Genomic DNA, 21642 nt, shown 5'->3' with positions numbered 1-21642 from the left:
TTAACAGTCACATCCATCTTCAGTAATGGGAGATATCCAGTGCTTATATATAAAACCTGGTTAAAAGCACGCAAGGTAAATAAAAGAAAAGTACAGCAAAAAGTGTTTTCCTTTTTTCCAGCCATTGAAAAAATTTTCCAGCACATTTGCTGTGCACAAAATATGTAACTGCCTAGTCCAGATGGCACGGTCATGCTCTTTCACCCAAGTTGTCCAATTTGTCTCTTTTTTTGGAATTTAATCCAGGTGTTACACATAGAGAAAAACTGTACTCAATTCATACCACCCTCTACTGATACCACCAAAACCACTATGCACTTTTAAAACCTAAGCACTTTTAAAACCTAAACCTTAGAACACAAAGGTTTTACACCATTCTAATCACATCTCATTCAACTAGGCAGGTTAATAAGAAAATGAAAAGTAATTTACAATCATTTTGAGTTTGGTCTTTAACTTGTTTTTATGTGAATAATGCTCAGGAGTGAAGGCAGTTCCTAAGCACCAATTATTACCACAACCATTAACACGATTCATACATTCATACATTCACACTCCGATGGCTTTAATCCTTCAAAACATTCATACATTTTGATTTTGTTTACTCAGTCTTAATTCGCAAAGCTGCAAGTCTGTAGCCATATACTGCAACATTTTAAAATCTAGAAGACTTATCTGTTCAAATAAAAATTATAATTTTATCACTTGATTACTTACAGCTTTTCAGTATTCCTACTCATACTATAAAGTCCAGTTAAAAAGAGATGCAGTAGTGAATCAGTAAATGTAAATTCTGTATGGAATGCACTACTCCTCAAATCATGCTAAAATAAATAATATTTTCAGGTTAAAAAGGTGAATTGTTCCTAATTAGAGCTAAGTAATGTTATGGTGTCCTCTGGATCTAGCCTAATTAAAATAGCATTCCATAGGTCAAAAGCTAACTTTTATTAATAAATCATAAACGTTCATAATTGCAGTCGGTGCATTATTTTAATTACTAATAAAAAAATATGCCTTGAAAGCTATTTCTCATTATCATTTTGTGAAACATTACAATGAATGGTATGTGGAAAAGATTCTATTTACATATTCTTTTGTTCTGTTACAATGCTCACGTTTCAGCTCCAAAGGCAAATCAACTTGCACAAATAATCTTCAACTCAATGCGCAACATGTATCTGATGACCACCTAAGGCAAAGGCAGCGGTTTTCTAATTAAAATAATTATTTTCAAGCACCATGTTAGCACTGTAATAGCCAAACACTCGACTCTTCTAAATCACCTCCCTGTGCACTACAGTTTGAAGCTAGGAAGAGATTTTCCAAGATTTTTTTTTGAAAGGACAAAAAACCCCAAACAACTCTGAATATTTATGAGTTTAGAGTGTAGAAACAGGTGTCTGCCTACAATCACATGCATGACCTGGCTGAATATACCACCCCAGATACCTAACTCTATAGAAAATTTTATTTTTCTGTGTAACTTGATTATTCACAATAGAAAGCAGCCATGCAAGTACTGGAATATTCATGTTTTCATGCAATTTGACTGGCAGTTCTGTAATTGTGGTAAGCTGCTTTGACCAAGGTTTCTATAGCAACAGCCTTACTGTCAATTCTTACCTGTTTTCTGGTCATCCATTGTACTGAGCTTAGTCTCGTCAGCTACTGTTAAAAGGTAAATGCATAACGGTTAGCCCAGTTAGTGCCCATGCCCCACATGCACTCAACATTCCTTCTGGTTTGCGTATTTTCTTTTCAAGTTAGGGGACCTTAGAAATGTCCTACTTCATGCAAATAAACTGCAAGAATAAGCAAACATTCTGGGTAGAAATGGCAGCAAACGAGTAACCTTCATGCAGTGTCAGTCATGTCCACATCACAGGCAGGTACAATATGTTATTGACACGTTAGCACACGGCAACTAGTCAAGGCAAGTCAATACCTCCAACCTGACTGTACCCTGAGGAAGTTTGTGAATTAGGGATTGTAGGCAAGACATTCACAACTATTGTAAAGGAGGGAATTGAATTGCACTATATTTTATTATTCTGAGTAGGGAATTCTGTGTGTTTAAACCATCAAAACTCACTGTTTGAGGTTACTAGAGTGCAGTTCAGAATCTAAATTCAATGGCAGAAAAATTGACAGGCTTGTTAGCAATTACTTAGTCTCAATTGGTTTATGAGTTAGAATGATCATAGTTGATTGCCTGTCTTAGCCGCTGCTACTTTATACGGCTTCTGATATAAATATTAAAACTTGGGTCTCAAACAGATGTCAGACTAGTCCCATTTTCTAATTCTGAATTCATCTACAAAATGAGAGACTACGAAGACCTTTAAGGCTAACTGCATTATAATCATGGACTGAAAATAAACCCGGCTACCCAGAACCACAGCGTGGTACAGTTTTACACAGTTCTTCTATATGGATTGGCATTTTTCACCTCCATTTTAATAAATACTGTTTACTATATTTAGGTAAAACCATATATCCAGAGGGCTATGATATTTGAATGTATGGACATTTACAAATAACAAACAACATCCAGGCCACTTGGCCATTCAAGTTAGTACTTTACTACCCACAAGTAGACATTACGTGCAGTAGTACTGCATATACACAATGTGTTTGGAATTACAAAATCTATATACTTACAACATGAAAATCAGGTTCAAATAAAAAACAATTGAAAAAACATCACTCACTACCTAGATCCATGCTTTTGGATTTTCGTGTTTTAACAAACTCCAACTGACTGGCATCTGAAAATTGCTTTGTACGCTTTTCTGACATGCTCTGGCGTCCAAAACCCTCTCGCTGGAAGGCAAGCACTGGATCAACATCTGGACTAAGAGTGCTGTAGGAAGGGAAAAAAATCATGCGAACATTTATCAAGATCACGCAACCTTTCACTCTTCAGAGAAAATCATTTATTTAGCACGTGACTTCTACCAACGATAAAGTGCACAGTTTTAAATACACCACTGCAAGTATTCAGTTACACACACAATGGATTTGTTTTACTGCATTAACCAATTCTAGTTAAAAGGTATCAAGAATTTCACTTATAGCTTTAATGAAAGATATACATATCTGGTGCACTATACATATTCTATCAGAACATAAAATCCAACACAGGAATAATTTGAGGGAGAATAAAACAGTTCTTTTTTCTTCCTGAGAAACAAATTTATTCTATTGATAAAAAGTTATCTGTTTTTTTTTTATCAGAAAATATTTTTAGTAAAGCATAAATAGAAACTGTCCTTGCCTGAAGCCCACAGACTTTTAAACTTCTTCATTTAAAAACTTTGCATTAAAATTTCTCTCCATATGTGAAATTTCTTGTAGATTTTTCACAGCTTCTCTTGCTTTTAACCTGGCTATGACAAACAGCCATATTTTTACTCATTGCTTCCCCACAGAACAAGTATTTGCCACAATGGATTCACCACTGATTCAGAAATGGGGGGAACTGTACTGGGTTTTTGTTTCTTCACTTTAGTTTTCCAAAGTGACCCCAGCTGAGTGAGTCAGGTTTTTAGTGAGCTGCCTCAGAAACATGCTGAAGATAATTTATTAATGATGCTCAAACACTGGCAGAATCATGAGTGCAAGAATGCAGGCAAAATTTGGTGCAAGCTAAAAACTTTTTTAAAAAAAGGCAAGATTGCTTACTGCTAATAAACAGTATGAAAGGAAATTCACAAAAAGATCTTCCAGCTCCTAGAAAAGGGGATAGTATGTAGATCTCTAGTTCAGTTGGCACAAAAAGAAATCAAAAGCAAAAAGTACTGAAAAAATCAGTGTTTTCCACCATTGTTATCTATCCTATAGGAAAACTATCCCTCAAAATCCCCTCTTTAATTGTTGCTGTACTTCAAGATAAAAAAAGCTAAATACTTCATCACTGAGATCTCTAAATAGATCTCTAAATGCCATTCAAAATACTGTGTTCATACATCTTACTGTTTAGTACCATGTTTCAAAAGAATTATTTTTACTGTAAGGGGTGAGAAAAAGGCAAATAGCGAATTCCCAGTGAGAAAAAGGCAAATAGCGAATTTCTGCAACAAACAACTTATATTTTTAAATTCTGTAACATTCATGTGTTTATGTATGCCATGTACTATAATTTACAGGAGTACCTTTGATCACGAAACACCTGGGTATTAGGTAAAACAGTGAAAAGAGGTAAGGCAAAGTGTCCAAAGGTATGAAGTACTATAAAGGACGAAAATCACTATCCTCATTACCAGGCAGCCAAGAAGAAATTCAGTCTAGTAATGGCAGATTTACAAATAATAAGATATGTGCTTGTGACAAGCATATAATACTTCAGTGTGAGCAGGATCAGAGCTTATGTGAATAAAGCCAATGTCAAGTGCCTTTTGACTTTAATATTTCTGGCTCAGGCTCATAATGTTTTACATTTAATTACTGCAACTATTTCAGAGATGCCTGTGCAATTTAGCAATGTTCTGAAGCATATGCTTAAAAGCGCTGATGAATCAGAGACCAAACTCAAAAATAACTGTTTAGTCCTAACATTCGCTCCCACAAAACAGTGAAAAGATTATGTCCACATGATAGAAAGATAAAGCAGACAAGGCCAATATACACTTCTAGCATTTATAGCAGTGCAACACTGCAGTAGATGAATAAGAACCACCTAAATCTGAAAACGTCCTCCAAAGTGACTCAAACTGAACTTACAGGGTTTCAACACCTTTCATAATCAGATCATAACTGACTTTCCCAAGGCCACACAGAAGTTTTTGGCTCCCTGCTAGTCAGCCCTGTCTCTGAAGGCCAGAAAAATGTAGTTTTACTAAGTGAGAATTTTTTTTCCAGCAACATCTGTTAGCACAGGCTCATGTTTGTTAAAATGATTGGCTTCATCTTGCCGAACAAAATGTATCCTGTGACACTTTCTTCAAAAAAGGTGAACTTATAAAATTATTTGTTTTGGCTGTATGCTTCTTTTTTCATAGAGCTTGCTTTGATCTACCTACATAAAACTTTTAGTAGAGCAGAATATCATTTCCATGTAAACATAGCACACACTTATATATTGAACTTGAAGTCTTAAGAGCAGACTAAAACTCCAATATCAAATATAACTTGAAAAGGACACCACAAGTCCCAGGGAGAGCAGTCGGGTCTGGACATGGCATTAGCAACTGGGAATTTGGAAGGTTGGAACCCAGTGTTTCCACTGACACCCTTTCAAAAACTTTCTTTCTGCATCCCTGCTCTGCCCTTGTCACACCTCCCTTCCACACATTCCTATTAAGGGAACAGTTCCTATTAAGGGAACTGTTATTCCATGTTTGCATAGTATCCTACACACTAAAGGTGCTACTTAGCACCTTTATATGAGCCTTATGTAGAGTTCTCAATTTTCATGTCCTGTTTTACTTCTATTATTAATGACTCATAAGCATGTTTTAGTAATTAAGGGAGGAGTGGATCACAGGAGTCTGAATGCATGTACATTGTCTATGAGTATTCAAAAGTCCCTGTGAAGAGCCACAACTGCAAAAGCCAATGATCACAGAGGAGGAACTAATGCCCCTAAAAATGCCTCATTTTAATATTTTTCAGCTACATCAATAAAAGACAGAAGGTGAATTTAGTGCAAGTCATTAAGCAATGCCAAATGCAATTTACTATATTCTAGAATACTTAACAAATAAGATTTCTGGAATGACAGCTGATCCTTAAAAGAATGTAACCGTCTTATGACCCTCAATGTTATTAAAATTCCATTTATTAATCCTGTCTTATTGCCCCGTTGTTTTCATAACATTTTCATCAAGGATTAAGGAGATATTGTGAGGCTGAAAAAGCTTACATTTTCTTCTGTGATTCAGAACAGCTGCCATTCTTGTTTGGATAACCCTTCATCTATATTCTTAGTTTTACCCTTTGTGCCTTCCAGCAAAATCATACAACGCACCTTCGTTTTACAAGTCTTCCTTCATCCATTAGCAACAGGAAATTAATGCAACAATCTAATTCTACTGCTATTTACTTCTTTTTACCAATAGAATACATCAGATAGTAAAGCACGACACTGATCTAACTCTTTTAAGTGCCATTGTATCTGAAGACCTTTACAGTGTCTCACACAAACATTTACAAGTTTTTTGAGTGTGATCAGTTCCACAATATCTAATCCCTGTTTCTGTTACTGTTACTTCATTTACAAAGTGTATAAATAGCAAGACACACTGCAGAAGTCACTGTAAAAGCATCTGCAGATTTCAAATGGACTTTTACTTTCTTTTATAGGATTTTGCTCATATTCAGCTAAAAATACTCCCTCAGAAATAAGCTATTATGTGCAGGCCTGAGGACTATTCTATTTAAATGTCTCAGATTCTCATCTCTAAAAGCTTTTACAGAAGACAAATGGACTTTTCACAGGCCCAGATTACAGGTATGACTTGTCCCTAAGAAGAACTGTAACATCAAAAAAAAAGTAAAGGAGGATGAAAAAATTACGTTTTTATACAATCATTAAAACAGTGCTTAAAATACAGAACTCAATTCCTGGATATAAGATGAATAAACTAGTTTAAAGCAAAGAAGCTGACAGGTGCATATCAGCTGGCAGGTGCTATTGCTGTTTTATTAAGATATTGCTGATACATTCATAACAGGCTCAAGAGACAAGAAAAATAAGAAAATTCATGTACTTCACACCATTTGTGGTAATTATCTAGCTTCAAGAAGTGGCAGCGTACAGAGGTGGGCTTTTATTTTGCTATTACTATAGATAATTACAGGACTTGTAAATGAAATCTTAGATCTGTATTAATTGTACTAACTAAGCAATAAACAGTATTTCTTTGCCAGGAACTTAAGCAAGTCAATAATGGAGCTCAATGCATTTCTCATTAAGACTCTTATGTTAAAATGTGTTAAAGTGATCAGAGAGTCAACCTAAGACTCACAAAAATTATTTTTACTATGGATTAAACATATAAAGTTACTTTCCATAGTTTTAAATGTGGAACTGTTACTTTCCATATATTTAAATGGAGAGCTATTACAGTACATTGTCTTTGCAAATCATCTGACAATATGAACAGTATTTCTTCACACACATGAAAAAATCTTAACTAGTTCTTTTTGCACAAGCCTTAACACTGAGGGAAAACAGAGAACTGCTTTGACCTCTAAGTAGATTTAAAAGATCTGTACATTATTCGGAAAAGTAAGGACGTGTACAGAAGTATTGAGATGCTCCTAGATGTTCAATGGAATATAAAAATAAAATCTTTGTTTTATAGACTTTGAAATATTTACAGTGAGGTTTATAGATTACAATTTCCAAGCAGTCTTTCATCTTTCATAAATTCAAGTGTTTAAATTTAGCAAAATTTTTTTTGCAAAAGCTAGGTCAGTTGGCAATTAAAATTAAATCATCAAAATAACATATCTATATATTGTCTAAGTAATATTTCCACAAATATACCTTAAATATTTCCACAAATATGCACAAAACTGCAACCAGAAGTATTTGTACAGACTTCCTCCCTGAAACAGGGACAATTACCAGTCTGAAAATAGTAAAATCCAAATGTGACAAAAAAGAATTAATATTAGCAGTAGCCAAAAAACTAACTAAAGGAAAAGATGCAACTACAGCTCTCTCTTTTCCCCTTCCACTAAACCATGCTCTTACCAGTCTGTTGACTCATTAATTGCAGCTTTAGCCCATCCGCCAGTATCAACAGTGCCAAACCCAACATCATCATGGGAACTGGATGATGACTGGTCAGAGAGATGAGGAGGAAGGACCGACATCCTATCATCTTCAATAATGACAGTGTCATCCTGGGGCATGTTCACTGTTGGAGACAGCTGATATTTACCTGAACAAAAGGGAGAAAAAAACCCAAACTAAGTAACGGCAGGCAGAGTGCAAAGAATGCCTTGAAAAATATATAATCACAGCTGATAAAAGGTTATGTTAAACTGCAGTGCTACTGATAAGAGTGACACAATGCAGATAATAAATTTAACTATGTCTCACTTTGTACACATCTTCCTGTGCAGAGTCTGAAAAGTGATGCATACCAGTTGTTTCTGTGGCCTACTGAGAGACCTTAGGGTCACAGAAGGGTTGAGGTTTGGAAGGGACCTCTCTTTTGGTCCAACCCTTTCCACTCAAGTAGAGACACCTACAGCTATGTAGGCCCAGGACCCCAAATTGCTTTGGAGTATTTCTTCTGCACCACCTCCCTGGGCACTCTGTGCCAGTGCATGGTCACCTTCACACTGAAAAAGTGTTTCCTGATGTTCAGAGGGAACCTCCCATCTTTCTATCTGTGCCCATAGTCTAAAGTCCTGGCTGAAGAACTGCTGAAAAGCACCTCTCCCAGAAGATAGTATCTCCTCTTGTATCACATTATTTGGTAGAAACAAAGAATGAGTTCCACAAGGACTAACAGAGACCATCACTCTTCCTGATCAGTCTGGCCCTCATGAAATGAGAAATTGTTTAAGTGATGCTGGAAAGTGGACACATGCAAAATATGGGGAAAAAAATACCGAATTCTATTATCAACAAATTCAAATATGTTTTAACATTTCTGTTAAAACACTTAAACCAGAACCATCACATACATGATACGGACATAATAAAGATTCAACATTAGTCTGTTCAGTGGCAGACTTCGTCAAGTAAATTTGTGAGAGTATAAGTTAAAAGATGATATGGTCTTACTAAAACAATTAGTAAAATTGCCACATCTCATGAGAAGAAACACACTAGCTTAATCAGCCATTAATGTGACAAGGAACTGCAAATTATTCTAAAACTATGATGCGCCAGACAGAGGAATGGAAATAGAAGTTTTGTGATACATGACTTAAACTGCTTTCATGGACACATCAATTATTTCCACACTTTACTTTCACCACAGATATGTAAAAAATGTGAAGAATTAGGGGAAAATAATTTTTTCCTCTTTTCTGGAAAGGTTTCAGTCACCATCACTACCTTTGTATGCAATTATTAAAAAACAAACAAACAAACCCCTATGTGTAAAGAGCTAGATAAAATTCTCACTGCACCAGATAATACACACTGTACATCTTTCCAAAGAGGGGAGAACTGGCTTCAAAAGGGATCATTAAAGAAGGCTGAAAAAGTGGCTGGAAGAAAAAGGTACTGCAGAGTGAACATCTCATCACTGTCAAACTGAAATGAATGTATGCAGTTTGCATAACAGCTGATTCTGCCCAGCAATAGTTCCTTTGATGGACAGGTTAATGTTTAGCCTGGTAATGTACTTCTTTCCAAACATAATGCCTACAAGACTGTTAACTCTGTACTTAATAATGTCTCCAAAGAATTGATTGTGAAAAGGTATAACCTTATGGCATTCGGCAGATTGAACTTCCCATTTGAGAGGCTACAGTAATTCAGTAACACTTTTAACTTTTCACTACCCTTCTTTATATCTGACAAGGGTGAAGACTGACATTTTAATAGTTGCTTTGGAATTTAGGAGAAAACCCATCTGACGTGCCTATGCTTTTCATTGCAGACGAAGCTAAAAACAGGTGAAAGGCTTCACCTCCAGCAGATGGTTGGACAAACCTCAGTGCTGGACTCAATACATCCTTTGTCAAGAACTCGGCTGAAGTGGACAGAAAATACCCCTGGAGAATTAAGTCAGCAAGTGTTGTGAGAAACCTTACAAAGAAACATCAAAGAAACTTCAAACCTAGTCATTTTCAGTATATTTGACTGATCTACAAATCTAAGGCATTGCTCGACCTGTCTACAAACCTCTTCAAGAAAATAATTTTCCCTCAGGCTAGAAAAGTGCTATTTAGACTCTGTGAAATTTAGACTCTGACTACACTTCAAGTCCAGTTTTGAATATATTAATTCAACTTCAGTGAGGTAATCTGTAATAACATAAATTATTTTGGACACTGTACTAAGCAAGGTAAAATATTCTCCATTTTAAGTGTTTCTCATCTCAGGACAATGATGCTCGAATTTCCTGGACAAGTTACCAATCTAAAGAAGCACAGCCTGAGGACCACACCAAACTATTGGGTAAGGAGGGTATTAATTTTCCCATTTTTTGGTTTTCTCTTTTTGCTGTTCTGTGAGTTCTTTTACTCAGAGTTTGAATTAAAATGCAGAAGACTGAGAATTCTTGTTTGGACTAAGCTGTTTATTATATCTTATCTATAATACAGCTGCACGGGATGTGCCTCTTAGGTGACAAGGTGGAAAATGGCCATGAGTTCTAACTTCCAAGGCTTTTTAAAGTCTAAATTAACCAATTTTGAAATACCAATATGAAATGTTTTTACTTACAACCCAATTACTAACTTTTCATGTCCTGCAGTGCAGGACTTTTAACCCAATGGCAGAAATCCTAGATTTGTGAAGAAGAAGGAGAAGAGAGAACAGAAGAAGAAGAAGATCCACATCCAAATTCCTCCATATTGTAACCTATTATTACCTATATCCCCTAAACCTATTTTTCTACATCTCTACATATTCCACCCAGTGATACAAGTTTTAATTACACAGCAACAACCTCAGTGTTATAACACAATTTAGGGAGCCTTTCCCAGGGTTTTGGATCAAATACAGTGTACTTCTGAGGATCACTGCCTCTCAGCACTGACAGGCTGAAATTCTCAGAACCCTGGGTTCCAACATGAGGGTTCCCATCTGTCTGTGCAGAAAAAGAAGTCTCAGAGCTCCAGTACCAAATGTCTGGTCTCCAGGTCTATGAGCATTTTCATCCTACAAGGAAAAATATGCCAAGCAGCATGACTTCAAACCTTTTATACACCTATAATACACCAGAAAATAGTTTGGATCTGAATTAAACCACCAACATAAAGCACTCCAAAAAACCCTAAGCATATACAGTACAGAATAATAGGCTTACTCATGAGGAACTAAACTGCTCCAGGTCCTTTTAAATCTTGAAATTCCCTGAAGTTCGGTTAATATGTTTGCTGGGATAACTTGGCTCCCATATTGACACTGCATTGTCATGGAACTCTCTCTGGCTTGGTCCTTGTGCTTTTGCTATTGCTTTCTCTTTAAAGGACGGTCTACAAAATCTGTTGAACACTCTCACCATATGTTCAAAACCCAGTATTTCTTTATGAGTGACTCATGAGCATGTTGATACTGTGGGATTCAGACCAATAGTACAACGAATGCCTGGAGAATGACTAACAACAAAAATTTCTCCACTGTATCCAGGCCTTGGATTTCAAGAAAGTGCTCAGATCTGTCAACTCTTGCAGAAGAGCACCACATTCTGATGAGATTCCTGGCCCAGGAACCACAATCAGATTGTAAAGGGTTATTTTCATTTCACTGACACACACACTCTACATCTCTAGCTAAATTTTTGTCAGTAGTGCTTCCTCCTGATTCCATCCTTAAGATAGCAATTATTTATGTAGAGAATAAAGTATTTCCTGTTGTGTAGGAAGCGTCAAATTTTACAAAGTTCTGGGGGATCCTTCAGGATGAAAAGCAGATTCAGGACAAGAGATTGTTATTCTGTGTACCCACGGATAAATAACTTCTGTTTAGTTACCATTAGCAACAAAACCCATCACATTCATAAAAAAAATATCAGCAACTAGAAGAAAGAGATGAAAGAGGACTTTGTACTAAACTGTTTGTTGAATAAGAATAATTTATATAGACAGCAGCTATGTATTTGTGTATTGCAAAACTCAGGAGCACAATGCATGATATTCAAGAATGGTATGTCAGAAGAAGACTTGAATTTTTAATTATAGAGCCAAGCAAACCAGTGTAACACAGCTGTTATTCTGAATGTGCTAACAACACACAACTGGAAATATTAGAATAAACATAAGGGTTTATTACAGCCATTTAATTCTTAAAAGAGATGACTTAATTTGTATAAATAAAAAATCCCACCTCCTCCAAATCAAAAATATTCCCTGAATACAGAAAGTTGTATCTTTTCTCCATCAGAAGTTTTCAGTGAAATATTATCAAATGAAAAAGCATAAGAAAATCTATAATAGCAATAACCACCTAGAAAAGTAGATCAAAATGAGAATCATCAGAAACATGAAAAGATTCATGTAGCCTTATTGCAGTAAGCAATCATTATTTTACATAATTTAAATCACATCCTAAAATTGGTACTTTATTCCCACTCTCACAGCAAGGATCTGACAGCCAGTTCTTGCTTGTCAGTTATGAAAGAGTAAGGAAATTGTCTTAAATACCTTTCCTGAAATTACATTAATGGTATTTAAAAGAAACAAAACACTCTTAAAATCTTTGTTCCAACTTTAAGCAATTACTAGAACAAGCAGGCATTTTTCAGACTTTGACATTGCTACTTTTGAATAGGCTAACTTAGGAAGGAAAAAAACTCAAATCCATCCAAGAGCAAAAGCAGCAGAAAGACCTGCTCCTTCAACCATGAAAACAAAGAGTCATCTCCTCACTAAAAAGTACTGAGTACTGAAAGTTTACATAGTTAAATCCACTGAGGGATAAATCAAAAGACATCAGATGATTCAGAGAGCCCATAGAGGGCTTCTTGATATGGGGAGAGCACTCAAGGGAACCAGCATTGCATGAAGCCCTCCTTTGGGCTTGTTTTCATGGGCAGGACCAGTGTGGGAAGGTACAGACCTCCAGTGTTCTTCAGCCAGATTGTTCTTAGGACTAATCCTCACTTTTAGGCCAATTTTCAAGAGGGGAAGAGTCATGTAACACCACATAAACATTCTCAGGAAAATAAAAAAAAATCCTGCTTTTTTTCTCATTATCCATGCCAAAAAGGACAGGGATTCAACTGCATAATGAATGACTGTTTTAAAAACGTTAGCTATTCTGAAACAAACAACTGTACCTATCTCTCCCAACAGGCAATACCTCTCTGTTGTATGGCACTGCAAGAAAACTTGCATGCCAAAGGTTATGAACACTAAAGTTTTAATTTAGTGATACTGATTAATTCAGAAAAAATCGTCTATTAGAAAACTGACCATTCCCTCAAAACTGAGTTTAAATATCACAGGTCTGTGAAGCTGCTGTGATTGTAGATGGGAACAGTCCAATCCAGGAAAGACCAGTTTTTAGTTACATGCCACTAGATCACATTTACTATGAGGTTCGGGCACAATTTGATTTTCCACTAAAGTGCTTCCACTAAAGATTCAATGGATTTAGGTCACAACCAACCAATTTTCTACATAGCTCCTGGTCCCTGAAAACAAATCAGAAAAAATGATGATTCACAGAAAATCAAAACATTAACTTCAGGTTATAAGAAACTTAGAAAATGAAGGATGGATTTTTTTTCTGCCTACGTATACAAGGCAAAGGTATCTAAAAGCATTACTTGTCAACAGCTTTGGAAAGATGGTTTTTTTGTAGTAGTTTAAACATCAGTTACTGGCTACTGCTAAAGGGATGATACCAGGCTGATGAACAACTAGTTCAGTTTGCCATGGCAAGTCTTGTGCTCCTCTGATGTCAGAGTAAACTGCATTGCTGGCACATGTGCACCAAGACTCTCTCAGGGTTCCTTCTCCTATCAATGGACAAGGTGTTTAAGTGATAATTTGTTAACACTTACATGAGCTCTATGTGTAAATCCTCTGCAGCACTAATGGAAAGAGCAGAAGGCAGTGCTTTGCAAATGTTTTATCTAAAGCCTTGACACCACAAGAACTTGTTCTTTCCTTGGGAGAGCAGTGCTAAAGACTTCAAATTATTTCATCACTCCTTAAATTTGTTGACAAAGAAATACACTTTTTTCTCAATTGTTCTCTTTAAGAGCATATGGCTTTGGGTGACAAGGTTTCACACTGCCTTGATTTTCATGTGCACATTTTTTCTTCCAAACTGCACAAAATGAAATGCAATAGAACAAGAATATGATTTGTTTCTAATTACTACTGCCCAAATGCACAAAAAAGGACAAAAGACTTAATGGAAGAAATACCCTAAAGAGCAAACTTGCGGATTTTCAGAGAGTTTAACAACAGTCCTAATCTGCTACCACAAAGAAAATGCAAACCCCAAAATATAAAAAATTATTTAAAAAAAAAAACAGGGAAAAAAAATCCCCACCAACCCAAAACAGGGTGAAAAATATACACAAACTGTTGACTGAAAAAGCCTAAGTGGTAGACTAATTTTCTAAGGCTGAAAACTAATCTAAAGCAATTGAAAACTAAGTTAAGCCTTGCTTCATATCAAGTTTATAGCAGCATCTTCTAATACATTCTGTGTATGTGATACACTAAAAAAAAATCCTATATTTAATAGCCATGTTGTCTCTTTAAAACTTGCAACTCAAGCGAGCAATTGTCACATCTTCTGTCAGGTGTTATTTTCATCAAGCTGCTTTTTGTGTTTAAACTTGAAAATCCTCTCAAACTAATCCCATCCTAGTCAGTAAATCCAACCACTCCTGTGGCAAGGCAAGTCTTCATTAACTAGCTCTGTACATTAGAAGTTGAATTGCTGCAGAGCAACTGCTAATAACCTCATTATCCACTGGGACCATGCAGATGGTAGGGCACAGAATCTACACAAGGGATGCTTAAAATTAGTTATGAGGCTTTTAAACTGGTGTCCTGCAAAGCAAAAATTCAAATAAATTTAAAAGTCCCCTAATAAGCATAAATGGATGCAAGATTGCCTTATTTATTTTTGTATTTTAGTAGGACTGAAACAGAGGAGAAGAAATGCTAAAAAAAATTATGAATTTGCATGTGCCACTGCCTTTGATGCAACATGGAGGCTAGACCAACCAATAATTAATTGTCCCAAATCAGACATTGAAAGACCATGTTAAATGCTACTATTATTCATTCTGTGACCTGTCACAGGACACAAAATTCAATTCAGAATCCCACTTTACTTTCTTCCTCACATTAACTATCCAGAAGGCTTACATGGAACAATTTTGAGGCACATTTTAAGTTGGTCAATGCAACCTCCATGTTCCCCAATTCCCATGTAACACATTAATCACCCTTCAGTGAATCACAGAGAGAAATAAAAACATGCCCTGCTTAACAGAGCTGCTTTGACTCACCCATTATCCTGCTCAACGCCACGTTCTTTGTGGGCGACTCGCTGAGACCCTCGATCCCGCCGTAGAGGGAGTGGGAAATCCTCCGCTCCCGGTCATCCAGCAGAGTCTCTATGGGCAGCTCTGGCCCAGAGGGGCTCCCAGGTGATTCCAACTGCAAAGAGAGGGGAAAATTAGTGCCTGGGGTCCCCTTAACCACATGGGGGAACTGTAACAAATTGCCTAAGGCCTAGAGCTGTCTAAGCACCAAATAAGCTAGAACTTCTCATCCTGGACAGAGATAATTTGCAATGACAGCTCTGCCTAATGACCAACTTTCTAACCCCTTTACACTGCACCCCCCATGGTGCCCTGTCAAATTTCAAATCCTTCAGCAGAAAATTGGTGAAAAAACCCCATTCCATTTTGGTGTCTCTTTGTTGGATAATTTCTTAAACAGACAGTTGGGCTGTTTTCAATACCATCAGCAGACAGCTGGGCCATCTTCCCCACACTGACAGCTAAGCACAACAAGACCCTTATCAGGAGCACCGAACAGGAACTCTCATTTGGAATTGGCTGCTGCTGCCACAGTGGTGCAACTTGCTTTCAAATGCAATCATCATACTCCAAAGTTTTGTAGTTAGGAACAAAAGAAAAAAACACAAAAGTTGTCAGACTTCATCGTAATTATATTTTTCATTTGAGTTCTTTGCTCTGCCTTTCCTGACTGCAGAGTAAAGAGTTCTTGCATGCTTCATTCAGCCTGAACGATTGCTGCAGCATCCAGGCAGACACAAAAACCAGAACTGGCAAGATTTGGGGTGACCTCCACTCCAGCCCTCAAACTCCTGCAGCTGCCAGGTCTCTGCCCACCACAGCTGCAGCCAGAGTCTCCAGGGCATCACAAGACAGATGAAGTATGTGGTAGAAGTGATGGAGACAGGCTGCTTGGCCACCTGCACAGGAGAGCAAACTGCATATACAGCCACCTGCCCACCCCACCCCAACTCTTCTTCAGCAGACTGCCCTGAGTGTCTTCCCGGCCCAGCCTTTGCTTGCGGAAGATAGTCATCCCTTGTTTTCCTACACTTGCCTCTCAGATTTTTCAAAAAGACAGGAAAAAGTCAAGTTCTCCTTGGCAAGCCCCAGAGAATCAGAGCTCCGGGGAAAGCAGCACCCATGAGAGGTGAAGAAAATAATTTGGTACCATCTAGCTGGATTTACCCACCCCATCAGCCACAGGCAGCTCTGCTGCCAGCACAGCCCCCCAGGAATGAGGAGAATGAGTACCTGTTCACTCACAGGTCACTGTGGATGCCAAATTTAGCAGGGTCCAGTTGCTCCCTGCAGAGAGGTGTGCTCCTCACACCATCCAGCCTTCCTGCTGCCCTTAAAGCTCTTGGTTCACCTGGGTTCCAGCACAGTGCTGGTCTCTCAGTAATGCTATCAAGGTGCTTTGCCAAGACCATTAAACCAATTCACCTGAACATCATGAGCTGAATTCAGCTCTATTAAAAAGTAAACAACTATTAAAAAATAGATACATTTTGTAGAAAAGTAGTATGAACTCAGATATCAAAGCATTAGCTCTTACCAACACGCCTCTTCATATTGAAGCATATAGTAAATCCTAAAAACAATGTCCTTACACAGATGCCACAGCATTTATTTCATACGTATCGAAATAAAGTGGGGACCAGATACTGAAAGACACTGAGCATGCTGCAAACTATTTGAAGCCACTGGGAATGCTTATTCCAAGTATTGCTCTCCAGACAAGCACAAGGGGAGTAGTTCATACTTTCAGGAATTACAATAACAAGCAACATGTTTGTTATTTGTTTTTTCTTTTTGAAACAGCTGCCCATTATTAATCACTTCACCCACAGTCCCCAGATGACTAAGAAATGTATGCTATGAAAGAGATTAAAGAATCTGCTTCAAGGGCTATGAAGCACTATGCCCCACTCTCCCCAGCAGAGGCTTTGAAGTGAGCCCATGGACTGACGACTCCTGACACGCGGGCACTGGCGCGACGCCCGGGCCATGGGGGTGGAGGGTTGTGAAACGCCGCAGTACAGTCGGGGAAACCGCGACTGGGAGGTCGCAGACTCTGCAAAAACTATTATTTCTGTTCAAAGCCATCATCTGTTTAATATAAATGAGATATTTAATGAAGTTCCAAATTGTAGACTTATCTCTCCCAGTTTGATAAGCACCGGGGAGATTACTGCATCGGAGGGTCAACACAATTACAATTGGAGGCACATCAAGCTGCAGGAGAATAATAAACTTGCAGTGCAAGTGAATTAGACTCAATAAGGCTTAAATTGTGAAATGAGGATTTGTTTTATTAGTTTTTTTAAACTGCAGATTACAACTGACAGCTTTACTGAAAAGTAAATTAAACAATATTTGTAGACTCTGTTATAAAGGAATCTGAGGCAAATTTGAAAAGAAATGTTAACTTCTGAAACACTTTATAGAAAAAAGAGCATAGCAACATTAGACCGCTTGAGAGCTTAAACTTGCATGATAAAGGTACTAAATTATGAACTACCCTTCATTTCACTGCCTTTAAATAAGGTGTGAAAATATCAAATTGCTTTGGGATTTATTCTCCCAGTGCTATATTGAGGACTTTATGTAACAAGTGTCCAGCTTTTAGTGAGCCATATCACACAGTCCTTCTTCATGTGACAAGCCATCAACTTTCAGACTCATTTGTAGAAAGATCTCAAGAGATTTTCAGAAAGACACTGACAAGAAGATCGTTCTGAATCTCAGAAATATACAGAAATTCACTCCTGGTAATACAGTAAAGTACAGGGTAAATAAAAGAAATAGCAGGAGCGTTGCATTTATATGGCTGTGTTTTGTAAAGTGAATCATATATTCTGTAATTTCCATGAGCAAAACTTTTTCCATTTCTAATTAGCATCTCAAAAAGATGGGTTTAAACAAAGGCATTGACAGCCAGCTACAAAAATACTTTACAGAAGATACAATGCCTTTTATAAAATGCCAAAAATTAGACAACTGGCTTTCACAAAAAACCAAAAGGCCTTTTCCTTACATTGTTAGCAGAAAGTTTGTGCAAGAAAAAAAATTAGAATTTGGAAACTGTTGTGGGCAAGACAAACAGTCCAACAGTCCAAAGGAAGATTGCAGTTCAAATAGACTTGTTCTTCCTGATTAATTTCTAATAAAGAGCTTGAATTACACATTCTAGTTCCTTCTCTTAACCAGTCTCTGTGCTATCTGGTATAACTTGATTTGATAACTGATAAAGAGTGGGTAATATAAACAAAGTTGTAGGAATTCCTAACTTCATTAAAGGCCTGGCAAGGAAAGAAATCTGCACAGCAACTGTCCTCCTATCAATAGCTGCTGGAGCACTCCTTGGAGTGCCAGTTCAGAGTCACAGACCTACTGAGGGTGGATGAAACCACTGGAGATTGTCTAACCCAACCTCTTGCCAAAAGCAAGGTCAGCAAGAGCGGGTTTCACAGTGCCCTGCCCAGCTGGGTTTTGAATACCCCCAAGATCACAGTCTCCTCAACTTCCCAGGGAAGTTGTGCCACTGTTCACCTCTATGAAGAATTTTTTTTTCTTTCTTATGTGTAAAAAATTTCTCGTATTTTGGTTTGTGCCTGTTGCTCTTGTCCTGGCACTGGGCAGCCCTAAGAAGAGTCTAGATTAGTCTTTTTTATTACTTCTTTATTACTCCCATCAGGTATTTGTAGACACTGACTGCTAAGATCCTCCTGATCCTTCTCTCTAGACTGAAAAGAGAGAGTTTGCTCTCTGAATCCTAGCACTGATATATACTAAATGATCATATTCGTAAAAATGCAATAAAACCTCCCATGCTACAGACTGCCTGTAGTTCCTTTTTTCCTCCATTCTCTTAAAATAAAAAGAGAAACAAGATTAATTTTTTTTAAATAAAAAAGGTCTCTACCCTGACCCTTTGTCATTCAGATAAAAACCAGCTGTTTGCTAAAGCACTGTCTGTACTAACTAGCCCAGCTGCTGCTTATCTAGATGATAAAAGGACAAATAATGTGGTTCTTTTTACTTAAACACCACCATCCATCCTATCTGAAGTTATCCACATAAATATGAAAACGTTTATGCACAAGAAGAGTGCCAAAATATTCAAAGCATAAACACACCTTTTTTTTTTTTTAAAGAAACAAGAATCAGACTTCCCTTTTCCTTCAGAAGTAAATTATCCAAATATAGGCATGCAAGCATTGTGGATGTTAAAGAAGTCAGTATACAAATTTGCTGTATATTACACTGCATCAAGAATACTGAAGCTCTTTGTGTCACACAGAATTATTCTGCAGGCTTTCTTTTTTCCTTTCTTATGTGTGTACTGTGGTTAAGATGTCCAAAATACTCCAGCTTCCTTTTTCAACATAGATACTTTTAAAATACTACTAGTCTATATCAAAGCATCAATATCAAAGGCATTAAAGAAACTAAGTTTTCATGGGACTGGACTAAATTTTCATTTTCTGGGTTGAAAACTGGCTAAAGAATTGGACGCAAAGACTGATCTTCAGGATGGAGAAGAGTTATAGATTGCCCCAGGAATCAGAGTTGGGAACAGCTTAAGCTGATAAACAGCTTTATCAATGAGTTGGAGATGGGAGTGAACAGGGAAATCACCGTGTTTGGAGAAGACGCTAAAGACTTTTTGACAGTTAAATTCCAAAGGTCATAACAAGACTAATCTAGTGAGAAAGAAAAAAACAAACCTGTCTTATAAATTTCAAAGTAGGTAACTAGGTAATGCATGCAGGGGAAAATGATGCTGAATATTTTATACTTGCACATATACTGTAAAAGAAAAGATGCTTGCTTGTTTCTCTTATAATGAAACCACTCATTTGCAAAGTCTCTCTCACTGACCTATCAGTCAATTTATTTAATGAATGATGAGGTCCTTATATGGTCTGGCATCATGACATACACTCTCTCTGTTTCATAGTTTGCCCATTTTCAAATGGAGAAAAAGATGAACAGACATTCATTTGGGGATCTGCAAATCATTTGCAAACCGTCATTTCAGGCAGATTTGGCAAAATATTCATTCTGTCAAAAAGAAAAAAAAGGGGGGGGAGGGGCTAGACAAGAAAAACCCTTGAAATTTTTCATTTTGAGGAAAATGGTGACGCTCTCTCACTTAATGGCAGACAAGTGCAGCCTGCCTGTGACATGAACAGACAAGCAATCTCTGTCTAAGCTGTCCAGGTTGCAGGACTGAAAAGCGCAGGATTCCAAAAGTAACAAATACCTTTATTTTCTTGAATCAGCACATGGAGCTGCCAGCTGCAGGGATGTGCCTGGCAGTTGTGCCTGAGCGCTGAGCACGTTCTGGTGATGCAGCCACCAGCTGTCTGCCCGTACAGGCTAATCATAACAGCATCACTAATTAACAGAACACGGCACAAGGAGCTCCACTGTTTCTCCTTAAATCTGAGCAATTTAAAAAATTTCCACCCTGAGTTAAGGATCTAAAAAGCTGATGGCAACCTCTTCTGAAAAATGAGGTGTTAAAAACTGGCCATATATGAATATCAAGTCAATATTATTGTTATTCTCTCCATTTTTCTCACTGTTTTCACAGCTTTGGAAATGTATCTTAAAGAGCCTCTCCATGCTTATGTAGGAAAGTTGACAAGTTAACATGCAAGGCTTGAAGCTGAAAACATAGAACAGAACAGAATGTTTAACTTTTTGAAACAGGGGGTACGGGAACCTCAGATACAGCCAAATCCCAAATTAAATGTTTTTGTTACAGTAATCTAACAACATCCATCAAATATTCAGTGTGTGATTTTGTCTAAAGTGGATGTGTTATTAAATACAGGTTTGCAAGGTTTGTAGTACTGCAGCTTGCAGAATTCTATATTGCTGTACTCTGTATAGACATGATGCAAACAGGAGAAAAACTCAGATGCACAGCTTTGGCTTGGAGTTCATTCATAACTAACACACACTTCATGCTTATATCAATATTTACTACAGGACAATTCACTTGAAAACCTGGGTGGATTACACACTATCTCCTGGTGAGTCAATGAAAATTCTTTCTACAGGCAAATCTTCAGTTCAGCAAAACCACAACAGCACAAAATCACTTTTTACCTTCTGGGAAGTTTGTGGTCTCTTTTGAGTCTACAGTTACGGAAGGGCTGATGATACAAATTATCTGCTCCCTGCCTCTCTGAAGTCAAGATAACACTCTTATGGTGTTTATGGACATTTTTATTGTTACTATAACTGCTCTGAAGGCTTAGTTTACAACATGAGAACTTGTGAAGCTGTTTGAGAATAATGATGGCATGGGAAATGAATATCTGAGGTCACTTCACAAAGTTTGAAACAGTTTCATGTTCAAGAAGCCAAAGAAAGCTCTCTGACAAAGACAGTGCCTCTGCAGTAGATCAGAAGCAACTGTGCCTGCCTCTCTCAACCCAGGACAACAGAGGTTGAGCTGTCCCTCACTTCTAGACAGCAACAGTCCTAG

General features: G+C 37.4%; 1 protein-coding gene across 23 annotated transcripts in view; it reads right to left on the bottom strand.

Annotated features, from left to right (window-relative positions):
- PARD3 (par-3 family cell polarity regulator) overlaps positions 1–21642 on the bottom strand; it is a 450644-nt gene that overhangs the window by 151595 nt on the left and 277407 nt on the right. For 17 of the 23 annotated variants that reach the window (XM_048292146.1, XM_048292221.1, XM_048292304.1 and 14 more), the window contains 4 exons: positions 15120–15270; positions 7706–7895; positions 2715–2866; positions 1627–1671 (listed from right to left, as the gene is read on the bottom strand). In XM_048292146.1, the coding sequence (XP_048148103.1) occupies positions 1627–1671; positions 2715–2866; positions 7706–7895; positions 15120–15270 (538 nt within the window). The remainder of the gene's footprint in view (positions 1–1626; positions 1672–2714; positions 2867–7705; positions 7896–15119; positions 15271–21642) is intronic. The other 6 variants (XM_048290730.1, XM_048290885.1, XM_048291907.1 and 3 more) reach the window with 3 other exon arrangements.

This window comes from Corvus hawaiiensis, chromosome 1 (assembly GCF_020740725.1).
Source record: "Corvus hawaiiensis isolate bCorHaw1 chromosome 1, bCorHaw1.pri.cur, whole genome shotgun sequence".
In the NCBI taxonomy this organism is placed as follows: Eukaryota; Metazoa; Chordata; class Aves; order Passeriformes; family Corvidae; genus Corvus; species Corvus hawaiiensis.
Note: the sequence above shows the minus strand (reverse complement) of the source record. Positions and strands in the feature narration are given on the sequence as shown.